At 41.0% G+C, this 21,325-nt stretch overlaps 1 protein-coding gene across 2 annotated transcripts in view; it reads left to right on the top strand.

The window, feature by feature from the left end:
- Nucleotides 1-21,325, top strand: part of RASGRF2 (Ras protein specific guanine nucleotide releasing factor 2) — a gene marked incomplete at its 5' end in the record, with an annotated part of 181,093 nt that overhangs the window by 96,592 nt on the left and 63,176 nt on the right. Inside the window, 3 exons of one of the 2 annotated variants that reach the window (XM_079798359.1) lie at nucleotides 5,955-6,037; nucleotides 11,182-11,430; nucleotides 12,051-12,316. In XM_079798359.1, coding sequence (XP_079654485.1) covers nucleotides 5,955-6,037; nucleotides 11,182-11,430; nucleotides 12,051-12,316 — 598 coding nt within the window. Of the gene's footprint in view, nucleotides 1-5,954; nucleotides 6,038-11,181; nucleotides 11,431-12,050; nucleotides 12,443-21,325 lie in introns of both variants that reach the window. The other variant, XM_079798358.1, reaches the window with a different exon arrangement.

Raw genomic sequence — 21,325 nt, 5'->3', positions numbered from 1 at the left:
ATAACTGAATTGAGTCAGGACTCAAATCTAATCCAGGTCTTTTATTAGCACTCTAAACATTCTTTATAGGAATGCTGGATTTTTACTTATATACGCCCACAACTACTTTGATGGTGAATAGCTAGAAGTGAAGGTACTTTTTTTTTGGCTAACGAAGGAATGAAAATGTAGGATCTTCTATATTTGCATAATTACATCCTTGTGTGATTTATTAATGCTTTCATTAACTCTATGTTCTATTAATACTTTAGTTTCTGTTTGTAATGCATCTCTGACCTTAAGACACTCTGAATCATTCACTGATTCTGTGACTGTTTATCGTGCAATCACCATGTGCTGCCAGGTGTTGTGTAGGTGCCATGCTGTCAAGAAGACAGGCAGGCTAGTAAGGAACAAAAGGAAGTAGACAACTTAATGCAACAAAACTTTGTGAGTGTTATGAAGCCAAGATGAGTAGGAAGAATGGGGAGAATAGCAGTAGGCAAAGGTGTTTTTCTAGTTGCTTCAAGCTTCTAGCTTCCGATGTACCTGGGGCTCCTACGATACAAAGTTGATAATAGCTTCAAGTGACCTTAGGGTGCCGGGTGAGGCATTATCAAAAGAGAAGGGCCCTTGGGATGCGTGAATGGTTCTTTAACGATAGGTACTCAATGCTTTGCCTGCCACAAGCATTCAAGTGAGACTCTTGACTTAGATACATCTTGTGGCAGAAATGTACAACTTCCTCCTATTTCTCCAGTTTGCTATGATTAGGATGTTAAATTGCATTTGAATATATCTACAATTGAACTGGAGAAGGACACTAACAGAAAGTTATATCTTTTTGAGGGATGATAACATCATTAAATGAAATTACTTTGTTTAGTAGAGCCTTGATATTATGTGGCTCTGACACTTAGGATGGCACTCATTCACCAAATAAATTTATTCAGTGATGCTATATGTCAGCCACTGTTTAGGTACTTGTGATATATCATGAACAAAAGAGGCAATGATGACAAACAATTCCCCTGCTTGTGTAGCTTATATTCTAGTGTAGGGAAGACTGAAAATGTAAACATAATGAATAACTACACACTATTTATTTTTATTTTTTATTTTATTTTTAAAAATGTTTTCATTGATTTCAGATTGGAAGGGAGAGCGAGCGAGAGAGAGAGAGAGAGAGAGAGAGAGAGAGAGAGAAACATCAATGATGAGAGAGAATCATTGATTGGCTGACTCCTGCACACCCCCTACTGGGGATTGAGCCTGCAATCAGAATCAAACTCAGGACCCTACAGTTCGAAGGCCGACGCCCTATCCACTGAGCCAAACCAGCTAGGGCTACACACTATTTATGTTAGAGGGTGATTGGGCAGGGTAAGGAGGTGATTGGGCTACTGGAGCTGTGTGGGTTGGTATAGTTTTTCAATCGTAGTCATCTCATTCTGAAGATGACATCTAACAACTTTAGCAGGTGATAGAAGTAACATGTAGATATGTGGTGAAGGGAAAGTCATCCCACACAGAGGGAACAGCCATTTCAAAAGCTCCAGACCAGGAGGACGCTGCATATATTGAGTAGTAACATGAAAGTCAGCGTGGCTGAGTAGAATGTGAGCGAGGGAAAAAGAAACAAAGGAAGTTGTTAAGTAAGCAATGGGACATAGAAGTTCAGTGTTTAGGTCCAGGTTCTGCCATGTAGGTGATATTTCAGGCTGCAAAACTGTTGAGATCACCCAGGGAGTAACTAGATAGAAATGAGATGTCCATGGCCCCAATGAGGGATCTGGGAGAACAGCAAAGAGGACTAAGAAGGAATCGCCAGTGCAGTCGGAGGATAGCTAAGAGGGCATGGTGTCCTGGAAGTCAACGAATAAAATATATCCAGGAGGGAGTGGTCACTTGTCAACTGCTACTAATGAGTGTCCTGCGATCCTTAGTGATTTTCCTGGTGTGGGGTTGGGATGGTGAGTGGTAGGGAGGCAGGGCTCCACTGCTGACTGAGCCTGGCCTGCTGCCCAGCAGCCTGCATCTCAACTGGCTTTGTTCTCTGGTTAAAGCGTTTTCATTTTCTGGGGGAAATTATGTGCTATACATACATTGATGGAATTTGTCAGTCTCCCAAGTATATGTCTGGACATATTCATTATTAATAAGTTGAATCTATTGAATGCTTAAAATGTACTGTTTAATATTTTATGATGTACTAGTATATGTAAAAATATGGACACAAAAGGGAACTAAAAATTACTTCCAACACCCAGAACACTAAATAAATGTTTATCAAAGTATTGCCACTGATCACTCTGTTAGAATTACCTGGGGGCTTTTTAAAAATGCAGATTCCTGAACCCCCATTCCAGATACCCTCAAGGTTTAACAAGCTCCAAGATCATTTTAGTACAATTAAATCAGAAAACCTTTACCCTGAAAAATCAACTGTTTCCATCTCTAAATCCTCCACAGTCTGGCTATAGAGAAATAATTTTACAGTTTGGCTCTCAATGTATATATGTATAATTTTTGTTTTTTGCCTCATATACATCTTTCTATAGATCTGCAAATTCTTCATATTGGTGTCTTCTAATATATATATATATGTATATATATATATATATATATATGAATATGTATTTATATATAGGTATATTCTACCACATTACTGTACCACTTTTTTAGTTTATTCAAATATTAGGTATATCATATGGGCAGTTTCCTGGTTTTAGTATTAATATATGCCATGGTGCTAAATATCTTTGAAAGAGTTTTTTCCCTTTCAAGATCCCTGGCTGTATATCTTTCCCACAGTAGGTGAGGCTGGTACAGGCGCCTGATCACTTTCATGATTTCATAATTCATGACTCGACAGACTACCAAAATGCTTCAAGAAATATAGAACTCTTCATTTCACTACATCATCAGTAAGGAATCTATGCAGCTTTCTTTTAAGTCCTGCCACATATTTGTCTCCATTTATCGTATTTTCCTATTTAATGGAAAAGCGGTATTGCTTTCTACTGGTTTTAGTTTACATGTCTGTAATTATCAATGAGATGAACATTTCCCACTGTTTCTATTTCTTGTCCGTTCATGCCAGATGGACATTTATTCATTTTAGCTCTCCTTGAGACTAGGGAAATGAACATTTTCTTTCAATTCCTATTACGACTATGTTTTCTATTATTTTGTCTTTTTATTTGTCATCCTTTATTTTGCTAAATCTTAATATCTTTGTGACTTTATTTGAAGTCACTGTGCTAAGCTATCGTGTTACATTAAGCACACATGGCTATGATTTTAGATAATCAAGTGGCTCCAGGGTATTGACACAATCCCAATTTCACACAAAGCACTCTATTCAAAACTGTAGGCTAAGCCAGGCCCCGTCTCTGAAGCTGTAATTTTTAGAAGTCACAATTGCTTCAATGATTAATTGCACTTTTAGCTACACCAGTAAGGCCATTATTAACCCTTGGCACCTCCAACAAAACTCACAAGTGGCTAATGGTCTTGACCAATAATTATTCCCTTTTTCATCTATTTATAGAAAAACACAACCTTGAGACTGGAGATTTGACCATTCATTTCAATATAGTGCATTCATTTGTGCTTGTCTTACTGTCATACAATAATGGTGTCTTAAACACATCTTTCTGTAATAATGGGTATTAACTAAAATGCAGAATTAAAATTCACCTCTTAGCTTCTTGATTTGGGCAGATGTGTCAAAATATAGACCTGTTTAGACTAATTTGTAGCATGCTGACATGCTTTTTTTTTTCTTAAAATAGTTTCTCTGGAATCAATAGGGAATGTTCTATTTTAACAAAAAGGTGAATTAAAAAAGAAAAACTTAATCTAACCTTTCTTCCCTCTACCTAGATGTATTAAGAAGGTAAAAAACATGATGACATAGTAGACTACTGACCTTTGAATAGATATTGCCTAAAGCAAACCCCTCAAAAACCCTGCTGGAGAAGTCACTGTCAGGCACCAGCTGCATCACAATTACCTGGAGCTTTTGTGAACACACATATTCCCAGCCCCAGCCTTATCGTCATCACTGCTGAACTAGTGTATCCATGGCCCAGGAATCTGCTCTTGTTATCCTCGTAATTTCAAGGTTTACTGTAGTTCACATAGGTTCAACGTTGCCCTTAAAGATAAGCGACACTTCGCTTACTTTCATGTATTTCTTGAATGAGTGAATTGAATTCATTTTCTCAAGGCACAAACTCTTCTCCCCAACACTACCAAATACATGCTTATGTGATCATGAGTATTTACCACTCCTTCCAATGAAAACATTTGCTCACGTGTGTGCGTGCACACACACACACATGTGTACAAGCTTTTTGAAAGTTCATGTTACATCACTTTGCTTTTACAAAAGACCTATATTCTTTCAAGGTGCTGTAGTGTAAGGAAGTAAATTAAAGAGGACTTAAAAATATTCAATTTTATTTCCACAGTTGGCATCCTCTGTACCTGGTCATTGAAATAATTGCATAAGACATGAGGAAACAATTTTTCAAAGGAAAAACCAAATAAGAATATGGCTGATATACTAAGTAGACTGAATAGTCAAGTGATGCCAGTGATCTGAAGTTTCTTATATGCATATTCACTCTTTCATTAGATGTTGCGGTTTAGGATGAACTCTGAGTTGAGGATCTATGTGAAGTCACTTGGCAGTCAGCTTCTCCACACCATTTAATTGCAGTCATACCCTGAGTGGCCAGATTATTATGATCTCTGAACGCATAATAACCTGGCCACTCAGTATATATCCTATATAATAAAAGGCTAATATGCAAATTGTCCCCTCGACCAGGAATTCAACCAGCAGGCAGGCCGGCCAACCGCCCATGTCCCCTCCCCCTGGCCAGGCTGGCTGGACCCCACCCATGCACGAATTCATGAACCAGGCCTCTAATACATACATATATATATATATATATATATATATATATATATATATATATATATACTGAGTGGCCAGATTATTATGTGTTCAGAGATCATTATAATCTGGCCACTCAGTGTAAAGCTCCACATGGTGCTTTTAGTTACTAGAAGTAATTTCTGATTTTAAAATTGTTTAAATCTTTTGTATTTTCTGCTTTTCCCCCAAAGGGAGTATGCATAAGTCAAAATAAACCCTCTCTAACCCAAAATAATTGCAAAGAGAAAATTTTTAATTGATAAAGCATACATATAAAATAAAGAAGGCAGAGAAAATTAGCAAAAGTTCCTTTTAGAAAGAAAAGAGAAAAAGATGAACAGCGTTTGATGTCTGCCAGAAATAGGAGAAATTACACCATGCATCCTCACCAAACCAACATGGTGCCAATAGAAACTGCTACAGAAACTAGTAAAATGTGGGAATTTATTGGTAAAAAAAAAAAAAAAAAGCCACCAGGAAGGAGGCACAAAGCTTACTAGTGAAAGAGAAGATGGATTTATGCTAAGGAAGCCACCATATCTCCTCTGCCTGCCACACACCACCCGTAGGGCAGAGAGTGAATACAGCAGGGGGTGTCCCATGAGAACGTACTAAACTTCTCAGTAAGTGCTGCACCTGCCAGAGAACTGTGACAATGTGACGTGTGGTCAGAAATCTTGGGAACCACATTGCAGGAAAACATAGTCCTTATACCTACCCTCAGGTATTGACCAGGTGCACAGTTTTGGTATCTAGACATTGAATCTGTTCATCAATGTATAATGTTTACCTGCCACTGTGCGCGTGTGTGTGTCTCTGTGTGGTGTGTGTGTGTGTGTGTGTGTGTGTGTGAGAGAGAGAGAGAGAGAGAGAGAGAGAGAGAGAGAGAGAGAGAGAAAGAGAAGGGAGGGAGGGAGAGAGAGATGAGAAACTAAATTGTTTTGTGGCTATAAACAATTCTGGGAATATATGATCTGCCTAGGTTTTCATGTGGGTTGTAATTGTCTATTTTTTAATTTCACAGTGTGTGGACAATATACGGTGTAATGGTTTAATGACTATAGTGTTTGAAGAGAATTCCAAAGTCACTGTGCCACATATGATTAAGTAAGTGGTGTAATACTTTCCCTTGCATTTTAATCAAGATCAAATTGGTAGAGAATGTGAAACCATGAATAAAATATTGCTTCAGTAGCATTCTGCTTCATATTGTGAATGTTTCTTGACAGTAATATGATAATTCATGACATGCTAATATAAATAAGACTATCAAAATGGTTTTTCAGATGTATAGTTTATTCACTCATAGCATAGAAACATTGTTTTTCCTACTGTGACATATGACTTCACTCAGGAAAACTTATTGAGATTTTCAAGTTCAGTGTAAGAAGTTGTGACAGCCAGATGTGTCCAAGGTCAGAGGTTGGCAGATGCTTTTGGTGTCTTCCCAGTGGGTGTGAATCTTATCACTCAGATTTGGTTATAGAAGTATGTTTAGGTTTTGAAAACACCTAATATGAATTATCTGGCTGTTCCATGGAACCATCTGCCTGTACACGGATTTGTCCTAGAGGCTATTTCCCAGAGCTGCCAGCCTGCTCTGTTTTCTTAACACAGTAAATCCTATAATTTCAAGTGATCAATAGGGAAACTGTCATTTAAAAAGAGAAACTATATCAATAGCTATTTGCCATAGCTCTCTGTATTAATGCTTTCACCTCTATGTACATTTTTCTTTCTAAATTCAGAAATTGATTTGGGAATATTTAGTAGCTGACCAATTTGTGAATCTCATTCTTTTGGGTATTTTCATTCCAAATTCTAAGAATAAAATGTATTTATAAAAGCAGTTGTTATATATTTTTAAAATTAAAAAATGTCTGTCTTCTATCCCCTTTTTGTGGACTCTGTTGGGGTCTGAGCTATTTTTGCTAAGGCAATAAATAACATTAACTTTCCTCTTCATAGGTAGTAGCTATAATTAGCACGATTCTAATGGTAAAAATTTTAAAACATTAAATATTGTGTTAGATGAAGGCAAGTACATTATACTAGTGTCATAATTACTATAGAAAAAATGATGAAAGAATTATAGTATTTTAAATTACTAGTTAAATTAAAGATATTTGCGGTAGGATTATTTTTAAACTCTAGGGCAAAGATTCCTTTAGTGTTCAGTTTTCTAGGTTTCTAGTTTAGTATAGTCTTTTAAGAACCAGATTAGTTAAAAATATGTGATGCTAAGATTAAAACCAAGCATGGACTATTAAGTCAAAAGGTCCAAAGTATGACTTAGTTTTATAATTCACATTATTGGGTTAGAATTTTATTATTAATTTTCTACTCATGGGATTCTTATTTTTGCATTTCACAATATAATATCTACCATTGTTATTTGTTTAAAAAGTACTCTCTTGAAGGTTAGGCAGTCATGAAAGTCCAAACTCCTTTAGAATGAGAATATGTAAGTTGGACTTGGTAGCCTCAACCCCAGGGCAGTTGCATACACACTACTTACATATTTTGTTGACTTTAAAAAATTAATACAGATAAAACTGCAGTGTTGCGCCTGACCGGTTATGGCTGGTACCCAAATGCATCTTCTGTCCCCTATGAAGGTAGTTTGACCAGCGTCCATGTCCAAGCTTGTTTGTGTAACTACCTCCCATACAGATCAAGACTTTCCTGCCTTTGGCTACAGAGGTGATACTTGAACAAGTAGGAACCGTTCTCCTGTAAGGACAGAAACCTGTATCTTGAGCTGTAAGGATTTTCTGACAGAGTCACACATATTTTGATGCCATCTATACTATACTAGAAGTATACCCAAGGCAGTTTCATGTATTTCATATATTTCTTTCTTCTATTTCCCCTGCCTCATTGAGCCTGGTTCTCCTCAATCAGGAAAGGGGGATGATTTTGTAATTTCTGTTCCTTATGATAGTCTCCTCCGTGGCCCTTTTTTACCCTAAATCCTGTATTCTGGCCTCCCTGTGCATCTCCTTGGCAGTACACCATGGGGGTGGGGGGCGAGGGGAATGACATTTTTCAGAGTTAAAAACGTTATCCTATCTTAATTGTGTCTTGTTACTGACATGACATCACTTTGCAGGCACTCACTTCCTTTGAAGACTTCCTAATTATAATAGGTGATATGAGTTTGATGTTTTAAGATTTATTTTAAGTGTTTACCAAAAAGGAGTTATTATCATAAAAGGCTTAAGTAACAACATTATATCGTTCTTGGGAGTCCCTTAGGAAATAAAGACCTTGTTCAGTGTAATAAAAGAAAATTAAATAATTTAATAATATTTAATTTCTTTTCTTTACTTAAAATGAATGTGATTACAATTTTGAAGGACAGTGGTGTAATTAGTCAGTTTTATTTTAATTTCATGTTGGCTACAACATATTTTATCCTCCTAGTGTTTTGATTAAAGTAATTATAGTCAAAAGATGCAAATCTGCCCAGCCAGTGTAGCTCAGCAGTTGAGCATCGACCCAGGAACCAAGATTCTTGCTCAGGGCACATGTCTGGGTTTCAGGCTCGATCCCCTGTGGAGGGCATGCAGGAGGCAGCCAATCGATGATGTTTCTCTCTCATTAATGTTTCCATTTCTCTATCCTTCACCCTTCCTCTATCTCTAAAAAAAATCAATAGAAACATATTTTTTAAAAAGATACAAATCTCAAAGTACGATTAAAATGCAAAATCGTGACATTTATTAGGTAAAAATATCCCTTTAAGTGGTATTTTACATTATATATATATATGTTGAGGTTTGCTTTCCTTTAATAATAGTTAACCTCAACTTTCCTAGAAAAGAGATTTCTTTGGTGGAAAATGGTGGGAGAAAAAGTGATTACCTCAGTCAGGCATCTTTACTAGTAGATAGACTGATTCATAAAAGTTTCTAAGGTCTTTTTCACAAGTGAGGAAATGAAGAACCAGAAAAGTATAGTTGGTTGAGGGTCACATAGTGAGTGGAAAAAGAGCCGTGCAGTTTTCAAGAATCCCCAAAGATGTGCTTGTGAATTTTCAAGATCAGTAATGAGACTAAAACTAGCAGCCCACCTTCAGTCGATTCCTCAGCAGGGCTGAGCGGCTCATTTAAAATGCCATTTCAGGCCTGCAAAGGAAACCCTTCCGCCTGCACTGAGCTTGCTTTGGGGTGGGAAGTTTCCAAGAGCAAGCTAAGAAAGCTATTGATTCCTTTTTATCCCAAAGAAAATAAATATATAATTTGAAACCCCTCCAAGTGCTGAAAGGGATAATTAAGGGCACTCACACAACAAGCCAACTGATTCTTAGCAAGCAATTACCTCATTGAACATCCCTGGCCCTGTAGCATATCTTTTAATCAAGCGGTGAAACCCAGGGCTCATTGACCGCCTGCGCTGAGATGCTGCAAGGGAAGGGAACAAAGGATCTCAGAAGGGAATGTGAGAGCTCAGGGCAGTCCTGGCAAAGATGGGCATTTCTCTGAGCCTCGCTCGGATTCAACCTCTGCTTCGAAGTTTTTCCTCTTATCAACTTGGCTTCTCCGAGGGCCTCTTTCGCCCGTTTTGCAAATGCACACCACTGGCTGGGGGCTCTGAGCGAGGCAGAGGGTCTTGAGAGCTGCTGTGAGTCCTCTCCTCCGTCTGCTCTCCACCGGCTCCCAGTGGATGGATCCAGTCAGGTTGAGGAGCAACCAGAGGGAGGTTTCATAGAAGGAGAAGGAGCGGAGCCTCGCAGCAAACTCTGCAAGGGCTCACAGCCCATGTTTCACCCGTTACCTTTCTTATTGAGGTAAAATTGGTACATAACATTGTATTAGTCTCAGGTATACGTTACAATTTAATATTTGTATACACTACAAAGTGATGCCCCATAAGTCTAGTTACTACCCATCACCACACAATTGACCCCCTTTGCCCATTTTACTTTAAAAAATATGAAGACATTTTTAATGCTGCAAAATATTGAAAAGAAAGCCTTTTACCCAACTTATAGATTAAACTGTACTCATAAAATGGATAGCCTTAAATGCATTAATAATCCAGGAAGAATGGAGTGAACAAAGTGTTCAGTTCAAGATGTTAAAGAAAGAATGACAAAGTAAACTGTACGGAAAGTGTAGGAAGGAAATAAGGTAAGAACAGACATTAATAAATTAAAATATAGAAAAATAGTAGAATTGGTAAAGAGCCAGTTCTAGAGGGGAAAATTCCTTATATTATCATCTATTAGTCAGTCTAGTCAAGAAATAAGGGGAAGCACAAATGCACTAAATTAGAAGTGAGAAAAACCCCACAGAAATAGCAGTGATATCTATCTCTTCCCTTCCCCTAACCCCTCTTGGGGAGAATGCCATTCATTAGTTTTTAAGGGCATTTTTGATATTCTGATTTAAGGGCATAAGCAAAGCCCCTCCTAAATAGGGCTGATGGCCTCATTTCTTGACATGATTGAACTAGAGAGAGAAGGGAAGGGTAGCAGATTATGCCACCTCAAAATATGCCACTTTGCTATATTGATTATTTTGAGCAACAGGAACTTGAAAAACAGCTAATGCCAGAAGAGGCTTTCTCTAAACTCCCTTTATCTGCCTAAAGACAGATCCTCCCAAAGGTACTTAATTGTCATAAATCCCTTCCCAGGGAGTTTCATCAAGCAGAGAGGATTCACCCTTATCACAGGAGAGGAGACTAGACGTCAATACCACTCCCAGACACACTGTCACACACTATTTTATCTTCCATCTATTCTTCTAGAGACCCATTCATCTTCCCCCCAAATCATTTACTCTTCTTTAAGTGGCCGCCATTCCTCCTCCCCTTGCCCTGTTAAGATGGTATTTAATCCTGAATCTAAGCCACCTCGGGGAGTTACTCATTTCTTCCTGGGTAATTCCCATGTATAAAATTGTTTGTTTTTCTCTTGCTAATCTGTCCATTATTACCGGGGTCTCAGCCAAGAACTCAGAAGGGCAGAGGGAAATTATTTTTCCTCCCCTGCAGAAGGAATCCACAACATGAATGAGTGATTATTATCTTCTCCACAATCAGTTCTGACCTTCCTAAATGATAATGGCATAGTTGATGTTTTTATAGCCCTGCCTTGTTTTATGTAATGTGTCATATCAACATTCTTTTAGCAAATGCGGTGGGAGGCCCGTACCCAAGTGTGTGTTTACCAGCGCATCAATACTCCGTGGTCGAGAGGCACGCGTCCTGGGTTTGTTCTCATGTTCCTGCTTTGTGCGCAGGTCTGATGCCCGTCTTCATAAAGATGACATTGACATTTGCTTCAGTAAAACACTCAACTCCTGCAAAGTGCCCCAGATCCGTTACGCCAGCGTGGAGCGCCTCTTGGAGCGGCTGACGGACTTGCGGTTTCTCAGTATCGATTTCCTCAACACCTTTCTGCACACCTATCGTATCTTCACAACGGCAGCCCAGGTGCTGGCGAAGCTTTCCGACATATACAAGAGGCCTTTTACCTCCATCCCCGTCAGGTAGGCCCGGGGTTTGCCTCTCATGGAAGTGTGGCCGCCTGGTTCCTGGGTCCCCCTCAGGTGAGCTGCCCAGCTCTGCAGAGCTGCTCGGCGGGTACTGTCTCGCCTTCGAACAGTGGGAGGGGGTGAGTAGAGGTGTCAGATAGGTCTCGAGGGAAGAATGTGAGAATTCTAAAGTCCCCAAGTGGCCTTTGCTTGCTCTGTGATTACTTGGAAGTTAACTCCATTATTGGAGGCTTTTCTATTTTTTTATTTTTTTTTACAGTTGGGTTTTTCAAACTTAAATATGCACAAACTTTAATATGTTGCGAAACTGCAGGCTCTGATTGCAGGTCTGGAGTGGAGCCTGAGTCTGCATTTCTAAAAGCTGCCCGGAGACACCAATGCTACTTGTCTTTGGACCACAGCTTAGTAGCAGGGAATTACACGTGGCCTAAAAAGTGTCTGTGTTCCTTTGGCAAGTGTGTGGAATACAGGTGGCATTGAAACGAAGGAAATCCAGCAACAGACGTGCAATGATATCGTGGCCTTTTAATGTCGGGAACATGTTCTTAAATGACGTCGGGGGGATCATTTTCACTTGGCTACAACCTGTTAATAGCTTTTGCTCATGTTTCCAGGTCACTGGAATTGTTTTTCGCCACCAGCCAGAACAGCAGAGGTGAACATCTGGTGGACGGCAAATCTCCGCGCCTGTGTCGCAAATTCTCTTCCCCACCACCCCGAGCCGTGTCCAGAACATCCTCCCCAGTGAGGGTCAGAAAACTGTCCTTGACTTCTCCCTTGAATTCAAGGATAGGAGCCTTGGACCTGACCACCACCACCTCGGCGTCCAGCAGCCCCACCACCACCCACAGCCCTGCTGCGTCCCCACCGCCGCACACTGGTAAAGTACCTTTGGATCTTAGCAGAAGCCTCTCTTCTCCAGAACAAAGCCCGGGATCTGTAGACGAGCGTGTAGATAACCCCCGCGTGGATCTGTGTAACAAGCTCAAACGAAGTATTCAAAGAGGTATTATCCAGCTGCCACACCCCGTGTTTGCTGGCCACCTGCTTCCCCGCCGTTCCTTCTGGAACCCTAGTTCCCCTTCCTTATGACTTTCCTACTTCTGCATAGAGCGTAGAATGTATGCGGTGAGTAGTTAGAAGGAAAAATTCCTATAGTTCCCTCTAGCTTTTGTGGAAAAGAGATCAAGGTTAGTTCTCTTACTGCCTTCTATGGTAAAAGCCGACTGCAGCCTATGGAAGAATAGCATGATCTGAATGGTATTATTGGAAGGTTCTTCATGGAATATGATTAAGGCTGGTTGGATAAAGAACCTACCTAGCCTGATACTCTGCACAGAGGTAGGTTGGGGGCACCTTCACCATGAGCTTGGCCCGTACAGCCTTCTTCTGCAGCGTCTGCCTTAAGCACCTGTACTGCTTCCAGCCTCCCCTGCAACGGATGATCTAGCCTGGAAGCATTAAGATGGTTTCTTCCGTTTAGTTACCAAGGCAACACTCCATGTTACAGCAGAGATATAGGAAGAAAAATCAAATCTGAGACAGTGTTTATTATCCTTGGCACCCAAAATGGTTTTTAAAAAGGTAGATTAAAAAAATAAAAAGGTAGATTAGATTATTTGTTTCCTGATTAAATTCTCTAAAGACTTCCTATCACACTTAAAGTACATTCTCCCTGCCCAGGCCTTCAGACCCTATCAGACTTGGATACTATCTCCCTCTCAACCTCTGCTCCTGCTCTGCTCCCTCATGTACTAGGCTATAGTCACGTTGGTTCCCTTTTTGTGCCTCAGAAACATCTCAATCATTGCTGCCTCAGGGCCTTTGCACCTGTTCTTCCCTCTGCCTGGACAGTCTTTCCCCATGTAAGCTCCATGAGATTAGCAACCTTATCTATCTTGTGCACTCTGTACACTCAGTGCCTTGGCCAGTGCCTGGCAGTTAGTAAATTTTCATTAAATGAATGAATCAAGCAAAACTCTCAGTGACCTGTTTGAGGGTCCTATGGCATATCGCCTTACCTACCTCAGCTTGGTACAGTGTAGATAGGGGTTGGAGGAGGTGACCCTTGTTGCTTCCATAATCCAGTATTTCTGTAATGTAAACAAAAAAAGGTTTCACAGCCAAATTAGCAAACAGCTTTATTTATTTATTTATTTATTTATTTATTTATTTATTTATTTATTTCGCTGTATAATAACTGCTTTACTTACTGATAACAAAATAAAAATCGGGCAGTTAATCAGACAAAGTGTCCAGATTTCAAGGAGGATCTCCCAGATGGAAGCAGAGACCCCTGCTTTTCTATCTGCTTGAAGCTTCTCTGTACTTTCTAGCTCCGTTCTTTAATATAAGCTTCCTGAGTGAAGTACTTAATGGAATTTTAACTGGAGTGGTTGTCATCATCAAAAGTAGCACCCTTTAAACAAGAAATTCTTTAATTAAGTTGACAAGTTAGCAACTAAGGAGGAAGAGAGGGGGAAGATAATTAAAAAGTCATTAGAACAACAGTTTTCAGCAGAATCATGATGGATTCTTCTCAGGAATAATAAGGCAGAACACAAGCTGACAAGTGCCTCTTGGGTTTGACCCAGCACCTGTGCCTGGGCACCTCCACAAATAGAATGACTTAGGGAGGCTTTCTCAGCCCTCCCTCTGTGGCAGCGTGCCCTGAGAACTACAGGAGTTTCCCAGAATGTGGGGAAACTCTTATTGGATTGCAGTAAATAGAGGAGGAGAAATCTGAAGATAAGTCTAGATTCTCGTGTTATTTTGAATTCGAAGAGCTTCAGGAATAAGCATGTCAGTGTCTGACATTTGTGGCTCTGAGGCTGTGGTTTGATTGCCTCTGGGGCTGGAATTAGAACATGGCAGGTGTGTTCAAGAGTCATTGCTTTGCCTTCTCTGTGCCGGTTGTTGTGCCATAGTGTGTATGATGGTAAATAAGATGGTGCCCTGGCCCCTTACACTCCAGTTATGTGGAGAAGATAGACACCACATAACTGGGAGGGCACGTAGTACAGGAGGTGTAGACAGAGTGCTCTGGAGGCTGAAAAGCACAGGAGATCATGTCTGGTTGAGTAGAATCAGGACATGTCACTAACATGAGCCAGAAGAATGGATAAGTGGGTTGGAGATGGGTGAACATATGAGCAAAGGGCTATTGTTAAATCCAACTGGTGAAAGCCATTTTTGAGGGCAGGAGACATCATTGCTTCAGAAGGGACAGCTTTTATATATATACTAGAGGCCCAATGCACAAAGATTTGTGCAAAAATGGGCCTTCCTTCCCCTGGCTGCCAGCACCACTTTCGCTCTGGCCCAGAGCCGCCTTTCCACCTTCCCACACTGCCCAGAGGCCTGGAGTGGCTGGGGCGGTGTGGAATGCCTGCGTTGTCATCATGGCAATGACACAAGCATCTGGCCCCGCCCCAGCCACTTGGTGCCTGCGTATGCAAATTAACCTGCCATCTTTGTTGGGTTAATTTGCATACTCACTTCCGATTGGCTGGTGGGCGTCGTGAAGGTATTGTCAATTTGCATCTTACTCTTTTAATAGTGTAGACTAGTGGCCTGGTGCACGAAATTCATGCACTTGCGGGGGTTGGGGGTGAGGGGATTTCCAGCCTGGCCTGTGCCCTGTCACAGTGCAGGACCCTGCAATCCATTGCCCCAATGAGGTAGGCCCCACCTACCCATTGAGGGTTCCTCAATGGATTGCCCCAAAGAGGTAGGCCGGAGCTGGGGGAGACCTGCGGACCCTGGGCCAGGCCACGGCGGAGGCCTCCCTCTGTGCGCACCCGCCTAACCCCCGCTGCGGCCCCACCCCTGTCCCTGATGCTGCAAGGCCCCGCCCACTCATGCCTGCCGTGCATACCACCTGCTGAGCGGTTGTGGCATTACAGCATCCTGGACAATTTGCATATTCCTCTATTGTTATATAGGACTAGAGGCTCAGTGCACGAATACATGCATGGGTGGGGATCCTCGGCCTGGCCAGCAATTGGGGCTGATTGGGGCCATTTGACCAGGGGGAGGGACTGCGGGAGATTGGCTGGATGCAGGAGGTTAGCTGTGGGAGCCCCTGTTGGTTAGTGCGCATCATAGTGACTAGTCAACTGGTCGTTTGGTCGACCGATCGTAAAGGTCACTTAGGCTTTTCTATATATAGATTTTTAGAGAGGAAGGTAGAGGGATAGATAGAAACATCAATGATGAGACAGAATCATTGATCGGCTGCTTCCTGCATGCCCCCAACCAGGGATTGAGCCCGCAACCCAGGCATGTGCTCTGACTGGGAATGGAACTGTGACCTCCTAGTTCATAGATCGATCCTCAACCACTGAGCCACACTGGCCAGGCCAGAAGGGACAGCTTTTGTCCAATTCTGATGCTATGTGCAGACCTGCAGAGCAGACCCTGTCGCTAGTCTTTTAGGGCTTTCTAGTAGTGAGGAAACTTTTTTTAAAAATCTCCTAAAAAATCATTCTTCTCCTTTTTGTTCTTCTTGTTCTTCTTTACCATCTAAACCATTTTTAAGTGTATAATTCAGTATCATGAAGTATAGTCACGCTGTTCTGCAACTAATCTCCAGAACTTCTTCCTCTTGCAAAACTGAAACTCTATGCCCATTGAACAGTGCTCCATTTCTCTCTCCCCCCAGCCCCTGAGAACCACCATCTGCTTTCTGTTTTTAGAGCTTAACTACTTTAGATACCTCATGCAAATGGAATCATACAGTATTTGTCTTTTTGTGGCTGGCTTATTTCATTTAGCATCATGTCTCAAGGTTCATCCATGTTGCAGCATGTGCCAAAAGTTCCCTTTATTTTAAGGATGAATAACATTCCATTACACACACACACACACACACACACACATGCACGCACGCACGCACACATTTATATATTTATATATATACATTTCATCTTTTCTTCACCTATTCTTCCTCTGACAGACATTTGGGTTGCTTCCATTTTTGCCTATAGTGAATAATGCTGCAGTGAATAGGGGAGTGTAAATACATCTTTGAGATCCTGCCTTCAGTTCTTTTGGATATCTACCGAGAAGTGAGATTGCTGGATCATATGGTGATTCAATTTTTAATTTTTTGAGGAACGTCCATATATTTCCCATAATGGCTGCACCATTTTACATTCCTACCAATGGTGCACAGAGTTCCAATTTCTCTGAATCCTTGCCAACACTCATTATTTTCTGTTCTTTTGATAGTTTCCATCCTAATGGGTGTGTGTTGAGAATATTTTCTCTTTTTTGTAATTTCCCAGAGATTTTCTTTTAATTGGCCTAGGGCCTAATATATCTATATTCATTTTTTCTTTAATAGAGAAGCAAAAGAAAAATCTATTTCTTTCTGCATTTTAGTCTAATATGTGTCATAGTTCTAGGGGTCCACAATTAAGCTGCCCATTGCCCACCATAATTAATTCTTTTACTTTAACTCAGTGATTTTCAACGGGTGGTGTGCCACAAGAATTTTTAAAACATGCAATACCTGACTATTTAGTCAGGGGCACTGACCTTTTTCTCCTTAGATTATCAAATAAAAAATGACAACAGCCATCACATTAATAGCTGACTGCTGTGAATGAATCAAATTTATAACTTTTTTGTCAGATCAGCTAAAAATATATTTTTTGGTGTGCCGCAGAATTTTAGTAATTACTTGGTGTGACATGAAAAAAGTTGAAAATCGCTGCTTTAATTTGTTATACACAGATTTATTTTTTTGCATTAGTCACCAAGTTCCCTGTTTCTAGTTTTCAAAGCCCAAGCCCAGAGTTTATGGTGATGGCCCAATGCCATATCATAAAGCCTGTTCAGCTGACTCTAGGATGGAAGGAGGTATGGTCACTAGTAGGAATCAGTAGTTTTTTCTCTGGAGCAAGTTAGACTCAGGGAAACCAAGATAAATGAGAAATAACTAGACCAAGCTCTCGGGGAAGGACACTAGCAAAGGCTGCCAGGACTTATCAATGCAGATGCTGGACATAGGTGGGATCATTGTGGACACAGCTAGTGGTGACTAGAGAGCTTGTCACGGGGCAGCACTGATCGTTTATGACCAGGGGCCTTCGATGGGGAGAGCCATGAATAACGGTGTGATAAAATTACTCGGTTCTCTCTCACATTACAGAAATAGCTGAAGTTCAGGGCTTAAGGCCTCCATTCTTCACTGGATTTCCTCAAAACAAATGATTTGCAGTTAGATTGTCAAGGGCTAGTTTATCCACGTGGTTCATGGGTTAGAAATGTCACTATGGTGTGCCAGATCCTGGCTAAATGCAGAGCTCCTGTCACTAGGGTGATGGGGAAGTTCAGGATTGTGTCTAGGCGAGGCTCATGGCCAGCCTCCTCTCCAGAGGTATCAGTGCCCCTGCCCACCCACTCACTCACCCCCTTCTCTCTCACTTTTACCATGACGCCCCCCCCCCCCACTCACTCACCCCCTTCTCTCTCACTTTTACCATGACTGCCCCCCAGCACTTTCATTAAACACTTTGCTCTTGGCCACTTCTATGCATCTTTATTCCCACACCCCCCTGCCCCCCGTTTCTGTAGCTGTCTTCTGGTGACTTTTAATGTATTTACTTCCCATTTTGTTCTTAAAAATATTTAAGGTGGCCGTTCAAACAGGCATGTGATACAACTGGATTAAAAATAAAATAACAATAAAGATTTTTTTTAAAAAAATAGTTGCTAGTGTAACACAGCAACTTAATTGATACTTCTATTGGATTTTAATTAATTTAACTTTAAATAGTCACTGTTTTGGACAACACAGTTTTAGCAAATGTCATTTCTCCAAGGAGCTCCTCGTTTACCCTTCTCATAGGAAGGGATCTAGAAGCTACTTATTCATTTTAAGTTAACTTTTCTCTGAAAATTTGCCTTTATATTAAAATGTTTATGAATAAGTGTATGGAGAATTCATGTCGGCAAAATAATTAAACAACTATGTACCTATAATCCACACATTAAAAAAAGATTGCCTTCAAGAGCTAAAAAATAAATAAATAAAATAAAATAGGCAAGGAAATCAGGCAATGGGAAAAAAAATTGCGGGAGGCTAAGTGTATGGTTAGTGAACAAATGAATACTGTGTGGTCCGCTGCAGTTCCGAGTTGCCCTGATTTTGGTTCTGAATGTAATCAGTTACATGATTCCTATTGAAACCTAAGATAGATTGGTGTGTGGGCTCATTTTTTTTTTTTAAACTGAGACTTGAGAACAATTTATCCTGTGGGTCCTTATCAAGAAAACACTGTGAGTAGGAAGCTTAGAAGTAATACTGGGGGTCAGGGGGCTCTTTGTCATTTTTCTGAATGCTGAAACAAAGGAATTACAGACTTAGTTTTAATTTTATTTTGCATTGGAAAAGGGTTCATTTGGGTTGTGAATAGTTCTAGGCAGGAATGAAACACGTTACTTCAGCGTCAGCCGGACAAGCGCAGAGTAGGTGTGTGCGCGTGTGTGGGTGTGTGTGAGTGTGGGTGTGTGCATATGTTCACGTGTGTGTGCAACGGCTGTAGAAGTCAAGAGTGCTGCTGTGCTAACTCCACTGTCTAGTCTTGAAAATTCCAATTGGCAAAGAAAAGGGAGACACTGATCTGCCTTTAATTTGAAAGATGTTTGCTTGTGCTTTGCATAATGTTAACACTTAAAACAGTTGGCAAACTTGAATAAGAATCCTGTGCCAACAGTTTACACATTTTTCTGCTTTTTACTTCAGGATACGGCACTACACAGCCTCATTGCATAATGCTAGCTCCCCCCCCCCCCCCACCTCCATTAGGTCAATACTGAGGCAGGGGTCTCTCTCACTGCCATCCAGCTTTACAGTTTCATGGTGTGCTCTTTGAAAAATGCTAGTGACCTTTGTCCAGTTTTATTGTCATTGCAGTTATAATGCCGGCCTTACCAAAATTCCTAGCAAGAGAACTTCAAGTGACAAGAAGGGAAATAAGAGAAATAGGAAATATCTCTAAAAATGAGTGAAACTGTGAACTTGTGAGGGGAAAACTAATGCCATTTATTTTTACCCTAACCCAGTCCTTCAATCTGTTCCGGACTAACCCAGCATTCATTCATGCTCTCCTTTCTTGCTAGCAGGCAGTCCCACCTTCTTTTATCCTGCATTCTTCTAAAAAGCACAAATATCAGCCCAACTCACATCCAGACTCCATCCAAGGGTGGAGTCTCAATAAAGATCAAAGCAATAGCAGCAAGAAAAGAGAGCCTTCAGGGCAGGGGCTCACTGAATGGGGTCCCTCGCCCAGTCAGCATTCACTTGGGTCTCGGCTGTGCAACCTACCCCGAGAATCACTGAAGGGCCTTCATCACTGGGGTCTGTTTCTGTGTTCTTGGTTTGAAAATTGCCTGCCTGTGGGCTGAATGTGCTCCCAATTTTAGCATTTGTTTGGAACCTCTCATTTGTCCTGTAGACAACGCTGTTTGCATGGAACTTGATTAAAAGTGAACAGCCCAGAAGGAAATGCTTCTTTGCCCCCACCATGCTGGCATGGCTTCTTCTCTTTATAGGTGTCGATCTGCTGACACTGTTATTCTTAGCTTTCCTGTTCTTTCCGTGGATATTCGGGGCCTGTCCAGCTCTCTTACTGGGAAGTTTTTTGGGCTCAATGTAATTGCTGACTAAATGATTTTCTCACTTGCCTCAGAGGAATGAATGGTTGGATCAGAACAAGGACATGTATTTGATATTCTGCTTGTTCTTGCAGAGCAGATGCCTTCCGTTACTGAATTTTGAGGGAGTTATTTAGAAAATAATAAAACTAACAGCTAAGCACTGATTTTTTTGGACTGCATCTTGCATCATTGCCAGCTTTGCTGTAATTATGTCATTCAAGGAAAGATGCTAACCATTTCCCTCCCCTGGCCTTTGTGTGTTTCAGAAAGGCAAAATTGTGGCCATATTTCTAAGGGAGTAAATCACATGCAAGTGTGAAAATGGCTTTGTATAAAGTCATTAGGAGTTTTGTAAAATTTATAGACGAAATCTTGAATGGAATGGCAAAGGGAGTTGTTGAGAGTATTTCTGCTGACAGGGGTCATGTAAAATCAGTGGAGGTGACACAGCTTTTGTTGGCTAATAAAAGCCAAAGGAAAAATAAACGAAAGAATTGTTAGAAATTTATGAAATGTCTGTAGTGTATTTCCTTGAAAGAACTCGCACGATGTTGTAGTTTTACCTGACTAATAAGCCAGATGGAAGCATCAGTAATAGCCTAGGTGTGACCCTAGAATGATGTGTCTTTTATTCATAGTATGTTAGCTGCAGTGAAGAGGTTCAAATTATCTGAAAACCTCCCAACCGTTCACTGTAAAACTCTCCTCTTGCCTCCTGCTGATCTGTAGCTGTAGGTCTGGGCTCTCCAATAGGACTTCTGGGAGGAAGGAAATGCTCTCTGTCTATGCTGTCCAGGAGTGCAGCCACTGGCCACATGTGGCTACTGAGCACTTGAAATGTGGCTAGTGCCCCTGAGGGCCAGAAATATTAAATTAACTTTAATTTTAACACAGGTCTACGTGACCATATTTGGCTAGTGCTACCAGTTTGCACAGCGCAGCTCTAGGGCCTTAGGAGTCCTCAGGAGCCACATCGGTAGAGATGCGAACGTCAGTTGGCTTAAAGGGGCAGCCCTAGCCAAGAACTCATGAAGTCCCAATGTTGATCCCAGACTGATTTACACTCTGAAAAAGTTCCTCTTTCCCCACTCGAAGTAGGAGGAAACATTCTGGAGGGCAGGAGACCGGCTCCCCATCCCCTGTTGCTTTAAACATCTGCCGTTGTGTTGGACAGATGGGGCTACCTGGAGTCAGTCAGGCTCAGCAGGGTCAGCAAGACATG

The sequence above is a fragment of the Cnephaeus nilssonii genome (assembly GCF_951640355.1).
Source record: "Cnephaeus nilssonii genome assembly, chromosome: 2".
In the NCBI taxonomy this organism is placed as follows: Eukaryota; Metazoa; Chordata; class Mammalia; order Chiroptera; family Vespertilionidae; genus Cnephaeus; species Cnephaeus nilssonii.
The sequence above is the reverse complement of the archived record's forward strand: the minus strand, read 5'-3'. Positions and strand labels throughout refer to the sequence as shown.